This window comes from Miniopterus schreibersii (assembly GCF_964146895.1).
Source record: "Miniopterus schreibersii genome assembly, chromosome: 2".
Lineage (NCBI taxonomy): Eukaryota > Metazoa > Chordata > Mammalia > Chiroptera > Miniopteridae > Miniopterus > Miniopterus schreibersii.
Genome location: NC_138102.1, coordinates 132,815,474 through 132,838,213, shown reverse-complemented (window position 1 = coordinate 132,838,213; position 22,740 = coordinate 132,815,474). Strand labels below are relative to the sequence as shown.

General features: G+C 40.8%; 1 protein-coding gene across 3 annotated transcripts; it reads left to right on the top strand.

The window, feature by feature from the left end:
- Positions 1-420: 420 nt before the first annotated feature.
- On the top strand, positions 421-20,370 carry RXYLT1 (ribitol xylosyltransferase 1). 3 transcript variants are annotated; one of them, XM_081130377.1, is made up of 7 exons: positions 421-723; positions 1,636-1,791; positions 6,547-6,649; positions 8,382-8,442; positions 14,502-14,816; positions 16,844-17,014; positions 19,941-20,370. In XM_081130377.1, the coding sequence occupies exons 4-7, from the start codon at positions 8,402-8,404 to the stop codon at positions 20,356-20,358; spliced, it is 945 nt and encodes a 314-aa protein (XP_080986503.1). In that variant the 5' UTR covers positions 421-723; positions 1,636-1,791; positions 6,547-6,649; positions 8,382-8,401; the 3' UTR covers positions 20,359-20,370. The 3 variants fall into 3 exon arrangements, with proteins under 3 accessions (XP_080986503.1, XP_080986502.1, XP_080986504.1); XM_081130376.1 differs by lacking the exon at positions 8,382-8,442 and having other exon boundaries at positions 427-723; XM_081130378.1 differs by lacking the exons at positions 421-723; positions 1,636-1,791; positions 6,547-6,649; positions 8,382-8,442 and adding an exon at positions 9,936-10,012.
- The last annotated feature ends 2,370 nt before the right edge of the window (positions 20,371-22,740 follow it).

Here is a 22,740-nt window from a genome sequence, read left to right as displayed (position 1 = left end):
GGAGGAGGGGGGGCAGGGAATGGGACCTCATCCAAAGCCCAATTCCGGAATCAGAGGTGCGGGGGTGGTGGGGTCTCAGCGGCCCCCTAGGGGCCGGGGCCTGTGACAGCGCTGGGCTGAAAAGCTAGAGGAGGGACTTGGAAAGCGCTGGGGGCGGGGACAAGGGCGGGGCTCCGGCGGAGGCGGGGCGGAAGAGCTGTGGGCGGGGCGGAGGGGCTGTGGGCGGGGCGGAGGAGCTGTGGGCGGGGCGGGAGGAGCTGTGGGCGGGGCGGAGGGGCTGTGGGCGGGGCGGAGGGGCTGTGGGCGGGGCGGAGGGGCTGTGGGCGGGGCGGGAGGAGCTGTGGGCGGGGCGGAGGGGCTGTGGGCGGGGCGGAGGGGCTGTGGGCGGGGCGGAGGGGCTGTGGGCGGGGCGGAGGGGCCGCGGCGGGCGGGTCCTCGTGCGTCCCTGCGCCGGGCCTGGGCCTGCGCCGGACGCCGCTGGGGCCCCGGCGCCGAGTGGCGGCCTCGCGGGCCTCGCTCCTCGGCGGCAGGGCCTGCCTGGAAGCCTGAGTGGGATGCGGCTGACGCGGAAGCGGCTGTGCTCGTTCCTCATCGCCCTGTACTGCCTCTTCTCTTTTTACGCCGCGTACCACGTCTTTTTCGGGCGCCGCCGCCGGGCACCTGCCGCGTCTCTGCGGGGCCTCAGGAAGGGGGCGGCCCCGGCGCGGGAGGGGCGCGGCCGAGGTAGGAATCGTCGCGGTGGCCTCGGTCCCCGGCTGCGCGCCCTGACGCGGGGCTGCGGGGTTGCGGGGTTGCAGGGTTGCAGGGTTGCGGGGCGGGGCAGAGCCCAGCCGCGAGGCCGGGGATCCCGCTCTGGGGCCCGGGATGGCCTCGGGGCCCCGCGGCGCGCGCTTCCTCCCCCAGCTCCCCTTAACCGGCCCCGGGCGCGCGATTGGCGGGCGTACGAAGCCCTCGGTCCTGCCCGAATCCCGCGCGCTGGCCCCGCTCACCGCCCCCTAAGCCGACGGACGCGCGCGCCCTTCGAACTTGTCTTCAGCGTCCGAGACGTGGTCGCAGCGCCCCGGACTCGCGGGCGTGCCGCCGGGTTAAGACAGACATTCCGTCTTGAAACAAACAGCCGTCTCCAGCCCGGCGGCGACTCGGAGGCCAGGGCGCTTTACCTCCACGTCTGGTCCGCTGGCCTGGCCTTGGAACCTCTGTCAGGATTGGGTAGACACTCATCAGTCCCCTTTTTCAGAATTTTGCACAGCAGTATCAAACTGTCGCACGCTTTATTCTGAAGTTTTTATGTATAGGCTGCGTATGTACAATCTATAAAGAACTGCATAAGTTAAACTTGTAACTTGATACGTATTAACCAGTTATTTTAGAAGGTTTTTGTTTGTGAGTCATAATTTTGTGTTTTGTGTTAAATTTTATCTCTGAGATCTTTCAGAGGAAAGGGTTAATAAAAATTAGATACTGATTTCCTTTTTTAAATGTGTATGCTTAACCAGTTCAAATGTAGTTTACCTCTTGGAAAAATTCAAGTTAGGATGAAATTAGAACTCTAACATCCGATTTAAACGGCTTGTATTTATCTGCAACTCCGGCTCTACCTTACTGATAAACACTGTTACTCTTTTTGAAACACAGAACAATCTACTTTGGGAAGTGAAGAATGGAATCCTTGGGAAGGCGATGAAAAAAATGAGCAGCAACACAGATTTAAAACTAGCTTTCAAATATTGAATAAATCCACGAAAGGGAAAACAGACTTCCGAATACAAATCTGGGGTAAAGCTGCCATTGGTAAGTTAATGTGTAGAGCTAAGACATGTGAAAAGCATCACAAAATGTACTTTATTAATATTAAATTCAATTCATTTAAATACATTTATAGTTTTTTATGATTTGTTAAGGTATTATGATGCATTCTTTCAGCTTTTTTCAATATTTTATTTCTCCTTTCTGTGTAAGTACATGCACACAACGTTCCATTGTTCATCTTCAGCTGAGCACAGGTTGATTTGTAGATACAAAGAATGGGTCGTGTAAGCATTATTATAGTTAAATGCCTATGTCAATAGAATTTTCATGAATCTGTGTTTATTGATACTTGATACACAAGTCTAAGTTGATGGCCAAACAAGTTTGAGAAACATTGAATTAAACAAAGTTAAACCAGGTTCTTTATTGATTTCTCAGAGCCTTTCATAGGCCAATATTCATTGGCAATGTTGAAGAAAGGGATATAATATATAGCTGATCCAACTAGATTGCCCACAAAAGCATTTTCCTCTGAGTATCAAGGGAGCCCAGTATTCCAAGTTATATATTATGCTCCATTAGAGAATGGAGCCCTCAACTCTTAGAAGAGTCAGAAAGAATTTAGTGAATTAGAAGGGGCTTTATTTGGCCTTTAAACATGAGTTGGATTTATATGTACAGTAAGGGATATGGGTAGAAAGTATACCAGAGCAGAGGAAAGTAAACAGAGGACAAAGCCTGACCCATGTTGTTTCATAAATTCATTCACATTACTTACAAATGTACAACCTTGAGGATTACTACTGACCTCTAAATTTCAGGTACCCAGAACCAGGCCTCCAATCATCATGTTCTAACAATTTTTTTCTTTATAAAATTTTTAATATTAATTTTTCCTTTTAAATTACCATTTCCCCATTCTAGTTTTTAATTAAATCTACATGTTGCCCTGGCCCCTGTTGCTTACTTGGTGGTTGAGCATTATCCTGCGCACTGAAAGGTCACCAGTTCGATTCCTGGTCAGGGCATACAGGAGGCAACTGATGGATGTTTTTTCTGACATCGATGTTTCTCTAAAATCAATAAAAACATATTTTTAAAAAATATACATCTTGCCCGGCTGAGCGTGGCTCAGCGGTTGAGCGTCGACCTAGGATCCAGGAGATCGGTGTTCGATTCCCAGTCAGGGCACACGCCCAGGTTGCGGGCTGCAGCCGATTAATGAATCTCTCATCATCGATGTTTCTCTCTCTCTCTCCCTCTCCCTTCCTCTCTCTGAAATCAATAAAGATATATTTTTAAAAAAATAAAAATAAAAATCTACATCTTAACAAGTTTTCATATTTCCAGACTTTTTTCTTTTTAATCCAGTAAGCACAAAGTGGCCAGGTGAGTTTTATCAAACTCTGCTTTCATCAGCCTATTCCCCAGGCATAGTAGTAGCATTACCAGTTATAGACATTCCCACTTAAAAAGGGAGAAAATGGTAGGAAAATTGAGTCCAAGCAATTTTGAAATCCAACCAGGCAAACTCCATTAGGTTTCAAGGCCTAAGAATAATCTGTGGCTCAAAACTTTGCTTCTGGCTTTTCAGCTCTGCCTTTGGAGTTATCCTTCCTTTTTCATGATCAGTAGTTTTACAGTCTGTTTCCTGAAGGTAGGATTTTAAGAGTCCAGCAGCCTTCTTTCATTTCAACCTTTCTCAGTCCCTTTTAGTCCAAGCTGCCAGTGTTTCTGCTGATATAACATTCTCAAGAACTTTGTGGGTCTCCTGTGTATGTCATGAGGATTCACTGCATTAGAAAAGAGATCCTCCACACGTCTGTCTTGAACCATTTCTATTTCTGGATTTTGCTAAGATTACTGAAGGAAATCCATAAATTACACATCTAATATCTTCAAAGAGCTCTCTATATGACTGACTATTATCTTTTTATCATATGAGGCACCTAGCCAAAGGATATCAAGTCACATTCTTGGCCTTCTCTGAAGAGCATGCTTTCCTGACAGTGAATCTCCTAAATTTTCACCTCTTGCAATCTGAATAGGCTGAGAATTTGCCAAATCATCAAGTACTGGTTCATTTTTACTTAACAGTTTTTCCCTCAATCTCCCTTTCCTCTCATGTTTTGCTATAATTAATAAGATGAAACCAGGGCACAGCATCAACATTTTGCTTGGAAATCTCTTCAGCTAAATATCCAAGTTTATTGTTTGTAAGTTCTGCTTTCTAAATAACTACAGGACACAATTCACCTAAGCTGTGTGCTGCTATACAGTAAAGTGCCACTTAAAGGGATATGTTCTGAGAAATGTATCATTAAGTAATTTCATCCTTGTGCAAACATTACAGAGTATACTTACACAAACCTGGATGGTATGTCCTACTACTGTAAATGTATGTGCTATGCTTTTCTATGACTAGCAGCACGGTAGGTTTGTTTCCACCAGTGTCACCACAAAGACGTGAGTAATGCATTGTAGTATGATTTGACAACATTGCCAGGCTTAGGAATATTTCAGCTCCAATATAATCTTACGGGACCACTATCACATATGCAGTCCATCGTTGACTGAAATGTCATTACATGACTGTAACACAGATTCCCTTTTCTCCAGTTTCTAATAGCATGTTACTCATTTCCTGAGCCCTCGCCAGCGACGCTTTTTTTTTTTATCTTCACCTGAAGATATTTTTTCCATTGCTTTTCAGAGAGTAGAAGAGGGGGAGAGAGAGAGAAACATTGATGTGAGAGAGACACATCAATTGGTTGCCTCCCGCACGTACCCCATCTGGCACCAGGGGTCGAGCCTACAACCAAGATACATGCCGTTGGCTGCAGTTGAGTCCAGGACCCTTCAGTCTGCAGGCCAACACTCTAACCACTGAGCCAAACCGGCCAGGGCCAGCAACATTTTTAACATACATATTTCTACTGACGGTCTGCTTATGACTTAGGTATTCTCTAAGATGATACAGGTTCTTTCCTAATGTACTCCTAACTTTCTTCAGAGTTCTCACTAACAAAGACTTTAACATATTTCTACCTATAATTTATTCAAGGCAATCTAATCTAGGCTTTTTTAAAATTATACTCAAAATTCTTTCAGCCTCTTTCCATTACCTAAGTCCAAAGCCACTTCCAGAATTTTAAATATTTGGTACATTACCCCGTTTCCAGGTACCATAATCTATAACTACATAATCCGTAGTTTCCTATAGTTGCTATAACCTATTACCAAAAATGTAGTGGCTTAAAACAACACAAATTTATTATCCTATGTTTCTGATGGAAGAATTCTAAAATGTGTTCATAGGGCTGTATTCCTTTTGGAGACTAGAGGAGAATCGGTTCTCTTGCCTTTTACGGCCACCCGCATCCCTTCACGCGGCCCTGCATCACTCTGACCTCTGCTTCCATCCTCACATCTCCTTCCCTCACTCTGACCCTCCTGCCTCCCTCTTGTGAGGACCCTTGTGATTACAAAGAGCCCACCCAGATAATCCAGGACAATCTCCCTACCTCAGCATCCTTAATTTAATCACATTTACAAAGGGTGGTGTTTTTTTTGCCATGTAATGTAACATATTCACAGGTTCTTGAGATTAGATCCTTGCACACTTGGCGGTGAGGGCATTATGCAGCCTACCACAGTTAGGAAGCTTTATCTGATTGACTTCGTCTTTAAACATGTTTTTGTGTGTGTGTCCTTTAGTGTCAGGATGTAATGAGAATGAAACAAAACTCATCTATCGCCCGGCCGGGCATGGCTCAGCTGTTGAATGTCGACCTAGGATCCAGGCGATCAGGGTTCGATTCCCGGTCAGGGCACATGCCCGGGTTGCGGGCTTGATCAATGACTCTCTCATCATTGATGTTTCTATCTCTCTCTCTCCCTCCCCTTTCCTTTCTCTGAAATCAATAAAGATATATTTTAAAAAACTCATCTATCAATTTAACTAATAAAGGGCTCCCAGATTACCTCATTGTCTCCAGGTTTCTTCATGGTATGACACTACTTTCCTGTACTCTCAGAGCTTGCATTCAGATGATAACATGATAAAACATCAGAGGCTGCCCTAAGGAGAAAAGATGCAGTGGCATTTGTCTGCAGAGGGCATCTTGCAGTGAGGGATTGAGGGATATGTGTCCAAGTGGGAAGGAGGAACTATCTCCTTGACACAATGAATTGATATGTACATACATGGGCTTCTCTGATTATGTTGGGCTCAAAATAGTGAATCCTCCCAGTTTGTTGTAAAATAAAAACGGTTCTAATCATATACAGCAGGTCCTCCTAACATCCTTTCATTCAAGTCATTTTATTATGATGTTGATGAGATGCCATAGGAACTTAACTCCTGTTTATATCAATTAGCCTTTGATAAAAGTGGCTTTGTTTTATGCCCTTTCACTTAAAGTCACAGAACATATCAGGGATGTTAACTGAGGACTTACTTTAGTAATTTACATAGTACTATGAGACATTTCAGGATAAAATAGGTGGTAATAGTCCAGTGATAATTAGGAGTTTCTCAAATTTAGAGTAAGAGAGATTATTGTCTTTAACCCACATTTTGCCACATTTTACATTGACAACCTCTGAGTTCTGTCTCTCATACCATAGCTGCCATGTTGGTGATTTTAAGCTATTGTTTGGTAGCACTGCCTGCTAAGGGACCAAAGGGGAAAAATCTGGTTTCCTAATCAAATGATATAAAAGAGCAGAACTTAAGCTCATCCCACATACCAGAGTAGACCAGACAGTAAATGTTTTTGTTCTTTTAATTACCAGGTTTGTATCTCTGGGAGCATATTTTTAAAGGCTTACTTGATCCCACTGATGTGACGGCTCAATGGAGAGAAGGAAATTCAGTTGTAGGAAGAACGCATTACAGGTATTAATTATACAGCATTAACCTTTGCCGTGTTGCCATACAATGTTTTATGTAAATACTAGGAGAAAAATAAAAGTAAACCATATGCATAGAAAATATTTCCGCTTCAACTTGTGAAAAATAGAGAAATAAGTCTCATGAATCTGTATTCATAGTTAAAGCTTACCTTGAATATTTTCTTAGGAAATTAAGTACAAACATTCCTCATTTTGGAATCGTGTCTTTTTCACTTTTATAAAAATATTTCTGATTACATGAAAAAATTCACATTCCAAATTTTGTTATATTTAACTGTTGATCAACATTGAACATTTCATATCTTGAGGAATAATATGTAAACTTAAAATTATTTTCAGTTTTTCTCTTTTGTTTGATAGTTATGTTCATATATTTTAATAATAGTAGGTGGTATCAAAGCTGTTGCTCTGAGTTGAAATTTTTATTTATTAAAACATTTCATTATGAGTTTTATAATGATTTAATGATTTAAAGGGTGTAGGTTACCATTTTACTGCAATACTAGAAATCTTGTTTTTTATATTCAGTAAAATCAATGTATTATTAGGACTTTTTTGAGCTTTTATTTTTATAAAACTTAAATGTTTTATAACTTAAATATTTCAACACATTCGTCTTTATTTGACCAAAAGTGAATTGGAAGAAATGGGTTACCTTGAAGAAATAAGTGAAAGAGTTTCTAAGTACTACAGGATACTTGTAAATAAGTTTAATAGTTTGTTTAAATAAACCTTTCATTTACAAGGAGCTTATATTGTTTACTTTTAGCCTCACAACAATTATGAGGCAGAAGTAGAAAGGACATCTTTAGTCTTCCTGGGTTGATAAGGCTCATGAATGCTGATTCGTATCAACTCGTAACCCAAAGAATGTAACCCAGAATACCAACTAAATAACTCCGATTGGAACTAGAACTGTCAGTCTGTGTGCTCCTGTTGACTTGACCGGCACATTTTTTCCATAATGGCAGGCTACAGTTGCCCAAATACCCAATAACTGCCCAATTATTTGAGGGTCGTTTGATAAAATATGGAATCAAAATATGGGATTTAACAATATGTACTACTTCCAAACTCTGTGTGTTTCAGAAGGGAATAAGTGACTCACTGTGCACCAATGAATCAGTAACGTAGACTGTCCTCAGCATATGAATACGTGTGAAGCACACGGAACTTCTGAGTTAGCCTCATGAAGCCCTGTCACCTCTGGACAGTGTAGCAGTATGTTGAGTTGTAAGACCTCAGACTTTGCACCCAAAATATCTCAGTCCAAATTCCAGCTTTACCTCTTATTAGCTGTCTGGCCTTGGGCAAGTTTCTTATCCTCTCTGTGCCTGGATTTCCTTAAGTTTAAAATAAGGCAAATAGTAGTTTCTACTTCAGAGGATTGATATATGGTGCTTAGAAAAGTCTCTGGTACATAGTAATCACTATACAAGTCTTGTTATTAATTTTAAAAATACTTAAATAGGTACTGCAACATCTCCCTTTCAGTTCTCCTTTTTCTGTGTTTCCATTATTGTCTACTATCCACTATGTACCTCCCCACAAATACCTTATTGATATATTCTTTATATTAATATGTTCAAGTAGGTTACAAGCTAGGCTGGGATCCATTTTGTCTTTTGAAGGAACTTAGCCTATCTCTACTCATATCCATCATATGTTGATTTATGGATTGGTTTCATTGGGCACCTTTATTTTTAATTTCTTAGGAGGAATCTTACTTCTCATCATGGCCTTTGCTCATCCCAAGAGGACTCCCTTCAGACTCCAGTAATTTTCATGTGTAGGCATTATCATAAGATATATATACATGTCTACTCATATGATAAGCCAGATGCTAACTCGATATCAGTGTTCAATTCCAATATTTTCAATAAGCATCTATCACTTATAAAAAAGGTGAACTGATTTCCAGAGATCATGATAGAATGAAACATGTCTGATCTTATTTTTTAGAATTTCCAGGTATTCCTACTATAAGAAGGTAGTGAGCTCATCACTCATCCCAGTGAGTGAAAGCTTTTGTAGGTAATAGTTAGTGACACTACATTTAAGTAAAATACTGGGTCATGGATGAGTACCGGTCTCAAAATTTCTATTATAAAATAAAGGCAATGTAGTGAATTTTTCATGATGCTCATTCTCCCCCTCCAGCCAAGCTGGTGTGAGAGTAGGAGTGTTCCATGAGCACTGAATTAGGAAGATGTGGAGTCATAGCAGGAAATGCTGACCACAAAAGCAGGGTGAACTGCAGCAGCTGTTCAAATGTAAGGGCCATTCTTGAGTTCGGTATACCAAAGTTTTCTAACACCTCCCAACACACACACGCAAATATCTGAATCTTACGGAACTTCTTTTTAATCCCTAAAGTTTCTTTACCCAGATCTTTGCTTCCCAGACTGTGTACTGAGGTATCCTGGGACACCACATAACTTTTTTTTTAATTGATTTTAGAGACAGTAAGGGAGAGAGATATATCAATCGGTTGCCTCCCGCACATGCTCTGACCGGGAATTGAATCCACAGCCAGGGCACCACATAATATTTTAACGATTTGTGGGAAACACAGTTACACTTCACATCTGTCAAGACACCATGCAAACTGCACACTCAAGGTAGCCCACAGTTTCAACATTAGATCACCTTACATTAATTTCAGTGAAGTCATACCTTTGTGGAGCTGAGTTTTCCATGGTTGCTATGATAAAATACAAGTACCATACAAAAATCAAAGTGGAGCAGGCAATAGCAGCGGCAGTGTTCACTTTGGTTCCAAAGTTTAAGAGCTTGTATAGTGCTCAACAGATGCACACATCCCATTATTATTTGTGGTTAGTTAAGAATGAAATAGGATTTTTTTTCTTTCGGTGTAGTATTTGTATTATTCTTTTTTTCTTTTCTTAATTTTATTTTTTAATTACAGTTTACATTCAAAATTATTTTGTATTAGTTTCAGGTGTGTAGTATAGTGGTTAGACAATCATGTACTTCACAAAGTGATTCCTTGATATTTCCAGTACCTGCCTGGCACCATACATACTTATTACAATATTATTGACTACATTCCCTATGCTGTACTTTACATTCCATGACTATCTTGTAACTACCACTTTGTACTTCTTAATCCCTTCACCTTTTTCACCCAGGTGTCCAACCCCCACCCCTCTGGAATCCATCAGTCTGTTCTCCGTATCAATGAGTGTGTTTGTATTTTGTTTGTCCATTTATTTTGTTCTTTAAATTCTACATATAAATGAGATCATGTGGCATTTGTCTTTCTCTTTCTGACTTACATCACTTAGCATAATACCCTCTAGGTCCATCCATGCTGTTGCAAATGGTAAGATTTCATTCTTTTTCATGACCTAGTAATATTCCATGAATTATTCTTTAAGTAACTTCTAAGCTGTTAGAACATAAATACTTACTAAGTTGTTTGGACCTAAGAACTTAAAAAAATGTATTATAACTCATTTCTTTTTTTTTTAAAGTAGCTGTGTTATTTATTTATTTATTTATTTTTAATATATCTTTATTGATTTCATAGAAAGGAGGGGAGGAGAGGGAGAGAGTTGAAGCATCAATGATGAGAGAGTTGTCATTAATCAGCTGCCTGCTGCATGCCCCCGACTGGGGATCGAGCCCACAACCGGGGAATATACCCTGACCGGGAATCAAACCCCAATCTCCTGGATCCTAGGTCGATGCTCAACTGCTGAGCTACACCCGGCCGGGCATAACTCATTTCTTTTGGCTCTGGAGACACTGTGAAAAAATTACTGAAACACTGAAGGCGCTAGGAACCAAGAAAGTTTGGGAACCTCTGGTCTACACCTTAGCTCCACAGTTATTTACCCTGTGGCTTACACTGTTACCTAAACATGGCCTTCAGATCTGGAGAGATGATTTGCGAGAGCGTAAAGGCCAACATGCCTGCTGCTGGAATGTAAGAGCTTTCTACATAGTGGAGCTGTGGAGATTCCAGGATGGACCCAATGTGTCCTGAGTGAACCGTTCTTTATTTTGTTAATTTGTGTGGATCAATAAAATTGAAAGTATTCCTTTCACATGAAAGTGACATTTGTGCACAGCTGCCTTGGCTCAGTAGTTGAGCATCGACCTATGATCCAGGAGATCTCGGTTCCATTTCCAGTCAGGGTACATGCCCGGGTTCCAGGCTCAATCCCCAGCAGGGGGTATGCAGGAGGCAGCCAATCAATGACTCTCTCATCATTAATGTTTCTTTCTATCTCCCTCCCTCTCTCTTCCTCTTTCTGAAATCAAAAATATACTAAAAAAATAATAATAACATGTGTTTATATGGTACTCTTTAAAATAATTTGAGCATGTGATCTGTATGGGCTTAATGTCAACTAAGGTTGAGGCCCATCTCTACCATTGCCTATCTAGTAACTACCACCTTTAAGCAAGTCACATAACCTACCTCAAGGTTTTCATTTCTTCCTTCATAAAATTGACCTAGGGTAGGGAAGGAGGGCAGGAAGAGTTCTCATGCTCTAGGGATTAAACTTGCCTATAATTCTAAAGGAGAGTGTTCATATATTACCAATAATAAATATTTTAAATCTATCATAACTATCATCATTTTTAACATGTTTTCTAGCCCCTCTGATTCTGCAGATTCTCTTAACTAAATCACTGAATCATGGGCCACCTCCAATGCCCAGTCCTTTCCCAGGGAAACTCAAAATGCACTTCTGGTCCCTATAGGTTATTACCACTGTAGAATAATGTCATAGACCTTATATAGTACATATACACACAAGCAAAATATATATTTGGGTTTTGTGTTTAAACTAATATCTACTAACTCTAGTAATTAACTATAGTGTTGTAAGAACAGCTTAAACTCTGAAGTTAGACTGATCTTGATTCAAACCTCAATATTAATAGAGAATCCAGAAATAAACCCACACCTATATAGTCAATTAATCTATGACAAAGGAGACAAGAATATACAATGAGATATAGTCCCTTCAATAAATTGGGAAAACTGGACAAGCACATGCAAAAGAATGAAACTGGATCACTTTTTTATACCATATGCAAGAATAAACTCAAAATAGATTAAAGACTTACATCTAAGACCCAAAACCATAAAACTCCTAAAGAAAACATAGACAGTAAACTCTTTAACATTACTCTTAGTAATATTTTTTTGGATATGTCTCCTCGAGCAAGGGAAAAAAGAATAATAAACAAGTGGGACTACATCAAACTAAAGAGTTTTTGCTCAGCAAAGAAAACCATCAACAAAGCAAATAGACATCCTAGCAAGGGAAAAGATACTTGCCAATGATACATTCAATAGGAGGTTAATATCCAAAATTTATAAGAACTCATACAACTTAATACCAAAAAGCAATCGGATTAAAAAGTGGGCAGAGAACCAGAATAGATGCTTCTCCAAAAAGGACATACAGATCACCAGTAAACATGAAAAGATGCTCAGTGTCTAATAATCAGAGAAATGCAAATTAAAACTATAATGAGATATCACCACACACCTGTCAGAATGGCTACCATTGGTAAATCCACAAACAAGTGCTAGCGAGGATGTGGAGAAAAGGGAGCCCTTGTGCACTGTTGGTGGGAATGCAGATTGGTGCAGCCACTATGGAAAACAGTATGGCAATACCTCAAAAAATTGAAAAATAGAACTGCCTTATGACCTAGCAATTCCACTTCTGGGTATTTATCCGAAAAAATCCAAAACACTAAATCAAAAAGACACATGCATCTCTATGTTCATTGCAGCATTATTTACAATAGCCAAGATATGGAAGTAACCCAACTGCCCATCAATAGATAAGTAAAGAAGTAGTAGTACATATATACAATGGACTATTACTCAGCCATATAAAAGAATGAAATTTTGCCGTTTGCAACAACGTGGATGGACCTAGAGCGTATTATGCTAAGTGAAATAAGTCAGACAGAGAAAGACAAATACCATATGATCTCACATATATGTTGAATTTAAAGAACAAAATAAACAAAACAAACTTATAGATAGAACAAATTGATGGTTGCCAGATAGGAGGGGCGTTGGGGGGAAGTTTGAAAAGGGGGAAGGGATTAAGATGTACAAATTGTCACTTATAAAAACAGTCACAGCATATATTGCACAGCATAGGGAATATAATCAGTAATATCGTAGTAGCTGTGTATGGTGTCAGATGGGTACCAGACTTATAAATGTGTAATCACTATGTTGTACACCTCTCAACTATGATATTGTATGCCAACTATAATTGAAAAATTAAAAAGCCTGTTTGAAGCCTCAGTGTTGCCATCACAGGTTATGCAACTTAAGCCTGATTTCCCAACTGCAAAATGGGGGAATGATACATAATCTGCAGAATTGTGGAGGTTAAATGATAACCTATGCAAAGTGCTGCCTATGTACCATGTATATAAAAGGCATTTAATAAATGTTCGTTTTTATCTTACCAAATAACAAGTAATAAAAGCAGGATTTTGGGATATTTATACTAAAGATTAAAAGACTAGCAGGTTATAAAGAAATGGTTGAGCAGGTTGTAAAGAATCCAGGAACATTGTGGCTAATTTTAAGATAGATTAAATGGTATTATTTAATACAGATGAGTTATAAATATTTCAGTGGTATTGGTTGTTCTGAGCAGCACATATATGAAAATACGAGTTAGGAAACGTGTCTATTTCTTTTGACAGTCTTTTTTAATACTGTAAAGAATAGAGTAATACAACAGATTCTCATTTATCTGCCACCCAGAACTAACAAATTCCAGCCCTCTGTCATATATGCGTCAGATATTTAGCTTTCCTCTTAAAAGAATTGAATGTTCCCAACAAAAGTGAGGCTTCTTTGCCCTGTTTCCCCAGGTCCTTTCCTCTTGCTTCCTCTTCAGAGACAGCCACTGTCAGGAATTTGGTGTCTTCCCATTCAGATGTTCATGTTTATACTCGTATTAGATATATAAGCATACTTTTTTTTTCTGAATTTACTTTCAGATTTACATAATTATATTTTATGAGTGTTCTGCTCCTCGCATTTTTCCTTAACACTGTATTTTTGAGACTTCGCCCTCATGGAATGTTTATGGCTTTCCCCATTTTTTTAAATTTTTTTTTTAACATATTTTTATTGATTTCAGAGAGAGGAAGGGAAAGGGGGAGAGAGAGATAGAAATGTCAATGACAAGAGAGTCTTTGATCGGCTGCCTCCTGCACGTCCCCAATTGAGGATTGAGCCCACAACCCGGGCATGTGCCCTGACCGGGAATCAAACCTCGATCTCCTGGATCCTAGGTCAATGCTCAACCACTGAGCCACGCCTGGCCGGGCACGGCCCCCATTTCTTAACTCATCAACACTTTCCCACTCACTGATTCAGATACTTCATTCAGCTGGAGAGTAGAATTAGCGGCTCATACCCTAAAAGGGCTGGGAACTCCTGGATTAAACACCTTTTCAGTGTGAACTACACAGGGTTTCAACTACAATGTTCAACTGTATTTCTTTGCTTAACAGCTCAAATTCCAGCCAGCACTTATTTCGAACGTGGTTTGAAAAAGTACCACATTTCTGATTATCATCTGCAAGTTGATCTGTCTACAGCCAAAGCTTCCATTAATCTACAGCAGACCCATCATCCAGATTTGTTCAAAAGGACTTGTATTACAGAAATTACGTTTCTAGAAAGAATATGGATTACATCTCCTTGTAGATTTTATTAAAAATTGACTAAAACCTTCTGGTGCCAAATGCATTTGTTCTCTGTTTTGCCCTCCTCTTGTTTTGTTTTCCCATTTTGTTTTTGACAGCTTTATCACCGGTCCAGCTGTAGTCCCAGGGTACTTCTCCGTTGATGTGGAGAACGTGGTACTCATTTTAAATGGAAGGGAAAAAGCAAAGGTCTTTTACGCCACCCAGTGGTTACTTTACGTCCAAAATTTACTACAAACTCAAAAACTCCAGCATGTTGCTGTCGTTTTGCTTGGAAATGAACATTGTAACAATGAGTGGATCAACCAGTTCCTCAAAAGAAATGGAGGCTTTGTGGAGCTGCTCTTCATTATATATGACAGCCCCTGGATCAATGACATGGATGTTTTTCAGTGGCCTTTGGGAGTAGCAACGTAAGTACAAAATATTAGACACATTTCTAGACTTTAAGACCTGAATTTCAGAATCAAGATGATTGTGTTTTAAATTTGCAATAAATGTAGTTCTTTTAAGATCAGTGAGGCCAGGTACAATCTTTTTCATGGGCAAAAATATGGTTTGGTCTCATGCTTCAATAACAGTAATGATGTTTTTTGAGGAAGGCAGATGAATTACCTTTTTCTGTTTTAAAAGTGCAAGGGTAGGATAGATTTTTAAAAATTTATCTTTATTGTTGAAAGTATTACAGATGCCCACTTTTTCCCCCCACTGACCCCCACCCTAGACCCTCTCCCCACTATTGTCTCTCCACGGGCTATGAACTTGTATGCATAGGATACATTTTTAAGTTTATCAGCAGTTCCTTAAAGAGATGTTTAGTAGAGGTTGGCAGACAAACAGACCTTAAAACAATTATTATAGAATCTCTATAATTAATAGTATCTTTAAAAAAATACATTTCTTTAAAGGCAATATTAAATCAGGAGCACACTGTATGTACCCTTGGGCTCGAAAGCATATACTCAGATCTGCAACTAAGACCAGCTGAATTTGCACAAATTTCTATTAAAAAGAGGAACTAATTCTTTCTTGAAAATGGAAAACTTATTTTTTATCTTTCTGGTAATAGAGGGTTTTTAAAATTAAGAATAAGTTGGTTTGCCCTGGCTGGTGTGGCTCAGTTAATTGGAGTGTCATCCTATACACTGGATTTGCTGCCTGGTCAGGGCACATACCCAGGTTGTGGGCTCGATCCCCAGTCAGGGCGCATATGAGAGGCAACTGATCGATGTTTCTTTCTCACATCAATGTTTCTCTTTCTCTCTCTCATGATATTTAAATCACATATTTATTATTCATTATTTTATAACCAGCTATGAGATGTGGCCCTAGACTGCTGCCTAGCTGACTACATGAATATCACCAGAGAAGCACATTAATAAGACAGGATCCCTGGGTTACTACTATTCTGATTCAGTAGGTTTTGGGGGAGGGTCAGAGAAAAATGTTATTATATTCAGTATAGCCAGGTTTACAGCCTCTGAAAAATCTATCCCTTGAGTAAAGCCTATATTTGTAAAATGTTTTGAAGCCAAAAAAATTACTATTTCACAGTAATACTACGTAACTTATTAACACAGTATAGGATGTAACCTCTGTAATTCTGGTATTGTTGAACTAGGCCAGTATGTCTGGTATAGATCAGTGGTTCTCAGCCAGGGGCAGTTTGCCCCCCACCCAGGAGACATTTGGCAATGTCTGGAGATCTTTTGGGTGGTTACAGTGGAGGGAGGAGAGGTAATACTGACATCTGGTGAACAGAGGCCAGGGATGCTGCTCAGTATCCTACAATGTAGAGGATGGTCTCCAAGACAACGAATTATCTGGCCCCAAATGTCAGTAATGCTGAGGCTGAGAAACCTATTATAGATGGTTATATATAACTTTTCTCTTATATAAAGGTTGTATTTCAGGCACACAATTTGATTTCCGTTACTTCCAAATGCCCATAAAAATGGGCCTGTTGCAATAGGCCTCTCCTGTATGGCATGCAAGTTTTTGTTTGTTTGTTTTTTAATCTACTTAAAGCCTTTGAAATGGGAGCTCTTTGCTTTAGTGGTATGTATTCTATCACCTGGCTAAAGTGTTCATTAAATCCTGATCATTATGAATATAGAGGTTATACTTTTAAGGTCTTGAATTCCGCCTGCCTTGCAACTACAGGTGTATAATAGAAGTTGAAGAATATAAAATTAAAAAAAGCCCTTTGGCACACAATGTCTATAGCAATTAAGATGTCATTGTAGGAATCTTTTTTTTTTTTTTTAAGCCAGTAGGTTCAAAGACTTTTCCAAAGTAAGCATAGAAAATTGCAACATGGGGTTTAGAAAGTCATATTTTAAATCTCTTGTTTCTATATCATCATGCTAAGATGTTGGGTTATGGGACTTTTGCCAATTTTGTTGTCATATATTGACTCATATGTATTTTTTTTTTATAGATACAGGAATTTTCCTGTGGTGGAGGCAAGTTGGTCAATGCTGTATAATGAAAGGCCCTACTTATGTAATTTCCTAGGAACTGTTTATGAAAATTCATCCAGACAAGCACTCATGAACATTTTGAAACAAGATGGAATTGACAAGCTTTGTTGGGTTTCAGTAAGAGAACAGTAAGTTCTATTTCCTTGATTCAGTCATTTTGCTCTGCCATCTGAGAGTTGCTTTATGTGGCAGCACAGATGTCCAAAGAAACATTAACTCCATTTATATAAGTCTTTTCCCAGGAGATAGATTGGTAATTGAAGCTATGAAGAACTTGGAGTGTGTACATTTAAAACAGGCAGAATCTCCTATAGCTATAGTCCATCTCGAAGAACAACACTAGTAACTGCCATATGCCCATGTCAATTGTTTGGGTTTTCTCAATAGTATTTGTTAGTCAGACTTGACACACAGGGAATAGTGAATTTGCCAAGAAGGTCTTAGATTCATCCCTGAGATGTCCTGCAGAGACCAGTCGAGTGTCCCAGTATTGGCGTGGAGTACTCCTCACACCCCAGGAATCTGGCATCCCTGAGGACAGGGGCCACTTACTATTCTTCTTTGAACCCCCAGATCTCACACAGGACCTTGCATAAAGTAGGCCAGGATGAATGGGCAGTGGATGGATGGATGCATTGATTTAATAGGGTGGACTTTCTTCCATTTTTTTACATAGTAATTATGAAATGTATTCGTGGAGTGAAAGAAGAAATTTTGGAATTACTCATTTTGTTTTTAAAAAATCAAATGGAGTTTTGAGTGTATGAAGCAGAGTCCCCAGGGAACTAATGTCCTTCTCAATATAGAAACGCATTCATTGTAGCAGATACTCTCATCTAGAAAGCTTAACTCCCAACTCCATTATTTGTGTAACCATATTATATCCATTCAATCAACAATTATTTATCAAACAACTGCTATATGCCAAAAACTGTTTTAGCCATGAGGGATACAGCAGTGAACAACAGTCCTAAGCACACGCCCTCTTATAACTTAGATGCTTGCTGGAGGAGACAAACCAGTAAAATATATTGTGTGTCAGAAGATGATAAATGCCATGTAAAAAAATTGAGCAGAGGAGCAATGTAGAGAGGACTGGGGATTGGGTGGAGCTTTCTGTTTCAGAATGGTCAAGGGAAACACTAGTTGGAAGGTTACATTTAAGCGCAGGTGTGAAAAAGCTGCCTGTATCTGTCTGGGAGAAGAGCAGTCCAGGCCAAGGCAGGCAAATGTAAAGGGCCTACGGCAGAAGCATGCTTACCATGGGTGAGGGACAACAGGGACAGCGTGCCAGGAATGGAATGAGGGAGGGTAGTGTAAAATGACAAAGTTAATGATGGGAATAGAATTATTTTTGTAATTCTGCTCATACCATTGGGCCAGGAGGTCGAGTACGTGTCCTCCTTGGTTCTCGTTGCTGTTTCCGGACCATGCTCCCCTTTCCCTCCCGAGAGCCTCCAGTATTGAATCTCTCGCCAGCAGACAAAACCATCCATCACTCATCCTCTTTGACGTCATATTTTGACCCTTGGGTTTATCTCCTTAATTTTTGAGGAGTTTAATTCCTGGCACACACACTCTGACGTTACTCCAGTCTCACTTTTGGTGATTCCCAAACCTATGTAGATGGTCCTTCCACCACCTTGGTCTTGCAGTTCCTTTCCCTCCTCTCCTCCATGATCTGGTCTCCGCTTGACCTCAGCTGTGCACTGGGATGGTTCTTTCCCAGACCTTATCCATACACACACTGCTTCTCCACTGTCTCAAGTTCCAGCAACTCTCTCCGTAACCACCATTTCCTGTCATGCCAGCTTATGGCCTGTAATAATCTCCCACAGTTTAGCTGGGACCTACAACCCATTGTTCCTACTCCCTTTCATTGTCCTTTGCTCACCTCTTATCTTTACTCTCTTCTCTGCCCCACTTAAGTGTCATAGTGAGTCGTGACTGGATATACATTCAGCTCCCTCGTTCCTAACCTAGCAGACCTGAACTCTGGTTAAATCCTGCCCTCACCTCACCATACCTGTACCCATGCAACCAAACACACTTGCAGAAAGCTGCCAATCGATCTCACTTTTAATGCATGACCTTGACCCTCAAATGTGCAGCAGTCATCCATTTCCCTTGTCTGTGTTCTTCCACTCTCCTAGAGACTGTTTCATACCTTGCCCTCTCTTCCAGACCACTCTCACCTTATGACCCTAGTGCTCATTTCACTGAGAACATGGGAATAGTCAGGAGAGAACAGCCAGCTTTCCAACTGGACTCTCAACTTCCTCCCTTGCCCCTGTATCGTCTGTTCTTAACACAACAGCCAAACTGGTCCTGATATAACACAGGTCAGGTCAGGTCAGTCACCCCTCTGATCCAAACCCTGTGTGACAGAATTCCCTGACCTCATCTTCTATACCTTCCCCCTAGTCTCTGCTTCAGCCACCCGGCTCCTTTGTGTTCATTGAGCATGCCAGGCACACGCTGTTTCGTGGCCTTTATGCTTTCTCTGCACTCTGTCCTCCCCCCAGATATTTGCATGTTTGTTCTCTCACTTCCAGCTCCATGCTCAGATGCCCCATAGTGAGAATTCCCTGATCACCTATTTAAAATTGCAACACTGCCCCCTCAGAAACTCCTGCCTCACTCTCTGCTTCATTCTTCCTCACAGCACTTGACGCCTTCTGAATAATTAGCTGACTTGACTTGGTTGCCACCTGTGTCCACCACTAATCTAGAATATAAGCTCCAAGGGGACAGAAATTTGGAGGGTGAGGTAGAGAGAGAATTCAAAAATATTTGCTGAATTAGCGTTCATTCAGAAATCTTATGGTGACCACTGACTTCTGAAATGTGTAGCTGTAAACTTTTCAAATTCTTAAATATTTTCAAGAAATCTATTCTGGCAAGATTTTATTTATCTTTCCTGCCTGTCATCTCTGAGTTTACCGTTGCCTATAACTAACATTAAAAGGTAAAATCGTTTCTTTCACAAAAGATACGCTTAGTAAATTGAAAACTACAGCGTTTTTTTGTTTTGTTTTTTTTCTGATTTTCCAGGTGGCAGCCTCAGGAAACAAATGACAGCCTTAAGAATTATCAGGAGGCTTTGCTGCAGAGCGACCTCACGCTGTGCCCGGTGGGAGTAAACACGGAGTGCTACAGGCTGTACGAGGCCTGCTCCTACGGCTCCGTTCCTGTCGTGGAGGACGTGATGACAGCCAGCAGCTGTGGGAATGCGTCAGGCGCCCGCCGCGCACCTCTGCAGTTACTCAAGTCCATGCACGCTCCCTTCATCTTTATTAAGAACTGGAAGGAACTTCCCGCTGTCCTAGAAAAGGAAAAAACGATTATTTTACAAGAAAAAATTCAAAGAAGGAAAATGTTACTTCACTGGTATCAACACTTCAAAACAGAGCTAAAAATAAGATTTACTAATATTTTAGAAAATTCATTTTTCATGAACAATAAAGGTTAACTGTTAACTATCTTTTTGAGCTTAGATCTGATTTTTTAAACCATCTCTAACATTGGGTGTGTGTTTGCTTGTGTGGTTGTGTGTTTATCACTGTTCTCTAAGGTGCCCGTGTAGACCCCAGATGATATCTGTCACGGTGGACCAAACGCTCCCTGCTGGGCCACTCCAGAAAATGAAGCTGAAACGTCACTCAGCTCATGTTTTCAAAGTTGAATGATTCAGTATTTATTAATTCTTTTCACCATTAAACCCACTCTAGGGGAGCAGCATTGTGGAGTGGAAAGACTTGGGCTTTGGAGACAGACAACCTGAGTGAAAACCTTGCCTCTGCACCTACTATCTGGGGACCTCGAGGAAGACAACTAATTGCTCTGAGTCTTGGTTCCTTTCTATGTAAAATGGAGATAATGGTACCTCATAGGGTAAGTTGTTAATATGAAATGAAGTAATATGTAAAGTACCCAATATATATAGTAAACTCTAAGTAAATAGTAATTTCTGATTCATTTTTTATTCCTTACTGGTTAGGATTAAATTTAAATATTTTATCACATGCCCATTTACATATTTGGGAGTAATCGTGCGGCGTCGGAATGTATGTGGACAAATCTTGTGGAGTTAGACTTTTGAGTGACTCAGGTTTTGTTGGATCGTGTTGAGGTGGCTGCCTGGATGCAGAAATTGGCCATAATCCATACAAAACATGGACTGGGGCAGTCAGAACCAGAAAATTAGTGCCTAAACTCTGCAGAGGTTGTCATTGAAGGACAGAAAAAGGCTGGCCAGCTCAGAAGAGCGCTTCGCACAGAAGCTGGCTGATGCCCGTGGGGAGCGGTGGCTTTAATGAAGGCTGATGAGTGTCCTTTATCCTCAGGTCCTTGGGCTCCTGTGAGGATGCAGAGGAACATGGGCTCAACCTGTTGCTTTGCCTGCCTTTTTATTTTCTCAGGAATCCTGCCACTTAATTTCTGTGAAACCAGGGGATTAACATCATTATTAATGATGCTTTTTGTCTCATTATATGAATGGCCTTAGATATTCAATAGGTGTAAATTCCCCTAGACTTTCATGGACGTGGAGCTTACACAGGGGTCTCCACATTGTCAGGAGGTCTGGCAGCCTGGATGTAAAGGACCTGACCTTAGCATCATGGGGAAGAATTGTGGTGCCTGCCACAACCCTGTTCAATTCTGAGGGAACTATCCCTACTAAACGCACCACAGGTAGGGAGCCGTTTTACACTATGTGTCTCTCCTCTTTTGTGACCCACTTCAGGTGACAGCTATGGACACTTTATTCAGGGTGCCCTGTGTCAGTAGGCTTCCTGATGACCCTGGACATTGGTACCAAAAAATAATAACTGGAGCAGATAGCTAGTTCAAGACCTTTGTGAACTAGGAAGTCCTGAAAATCTGGGAGTCAGGCAGGAGCAGAAACTGAAAGGATGCAGTGGAATAGGAGCTATAAGGTAGAGCTGCGGCTGGGAGAGAAGCAGAGATGCTACGGACGAGCTCAAGAAGAGCAATCTGCCCCAGAACTGTTGGGATGGTTCCTAACGGGTTTTCAGCTCCAATGCCCGGGAACTCGGAGATGCTTTTGTATTCCCCCATTATGTATGTCCAGAACCATCTCCTTTCTTCAGGCTTCATCCCTCTTTGCTCCTGGTTACTTGAGCTGACTTCTAAGCCAAAAGAGCCTATCCAACACTATGACCATGCATTTCATCTCTGAGTCCCATTTGTCTTTTCCTTGAGCAGGAGTGCTGCCAGGTGCGAGGTTGTAACACAGGTCTCCTCTGAGCAGGTTAAAGAAGTCTCTGTTCTGTATTTTACCGACAAGACTGGATCATCTTTCTCTTCATGTGGTACTTGATGTTGCCCATGAGCCTTTCAAAGAATGCTTTCTTCATTGATGTATTTGTTGCCAGCAAAGCCTTTAGAATGTCAAGACCATGGGGCAGGACACAAGTGAGTCATATCAAAGACATTTTCTAATGTCCCCCCACATTCTTTCTTACCCTATGGAGTTTGTGGGTAACTTATTAAGAGGCCAACTCTAAGCCATTAAGTTGCCTATAGGACTAGTTGGAAATCTGCCTACATATTTCTGGTGGTTTGTGTTACAAAGTTGCAATCCATAAGTTTGAAGCTCCAGAAAATATCAGGGTCTGAATTCAAAGCTTCACTGAGCCAGAAATACTGTTTGAGACCAATGCTGGAATGGGACTCCACTTACAGGTTGCTCTTCTGTCAATACCAGAGAATTCCCCACCTCAGGAAGTAACCAGGCAGCAGAATGCATTTACACATTAAATACTATGTAACATACACTGTGTACCAGGAACTTACCTAAATGTTGGGAATTTAAAAAGGGGAGGGGGGA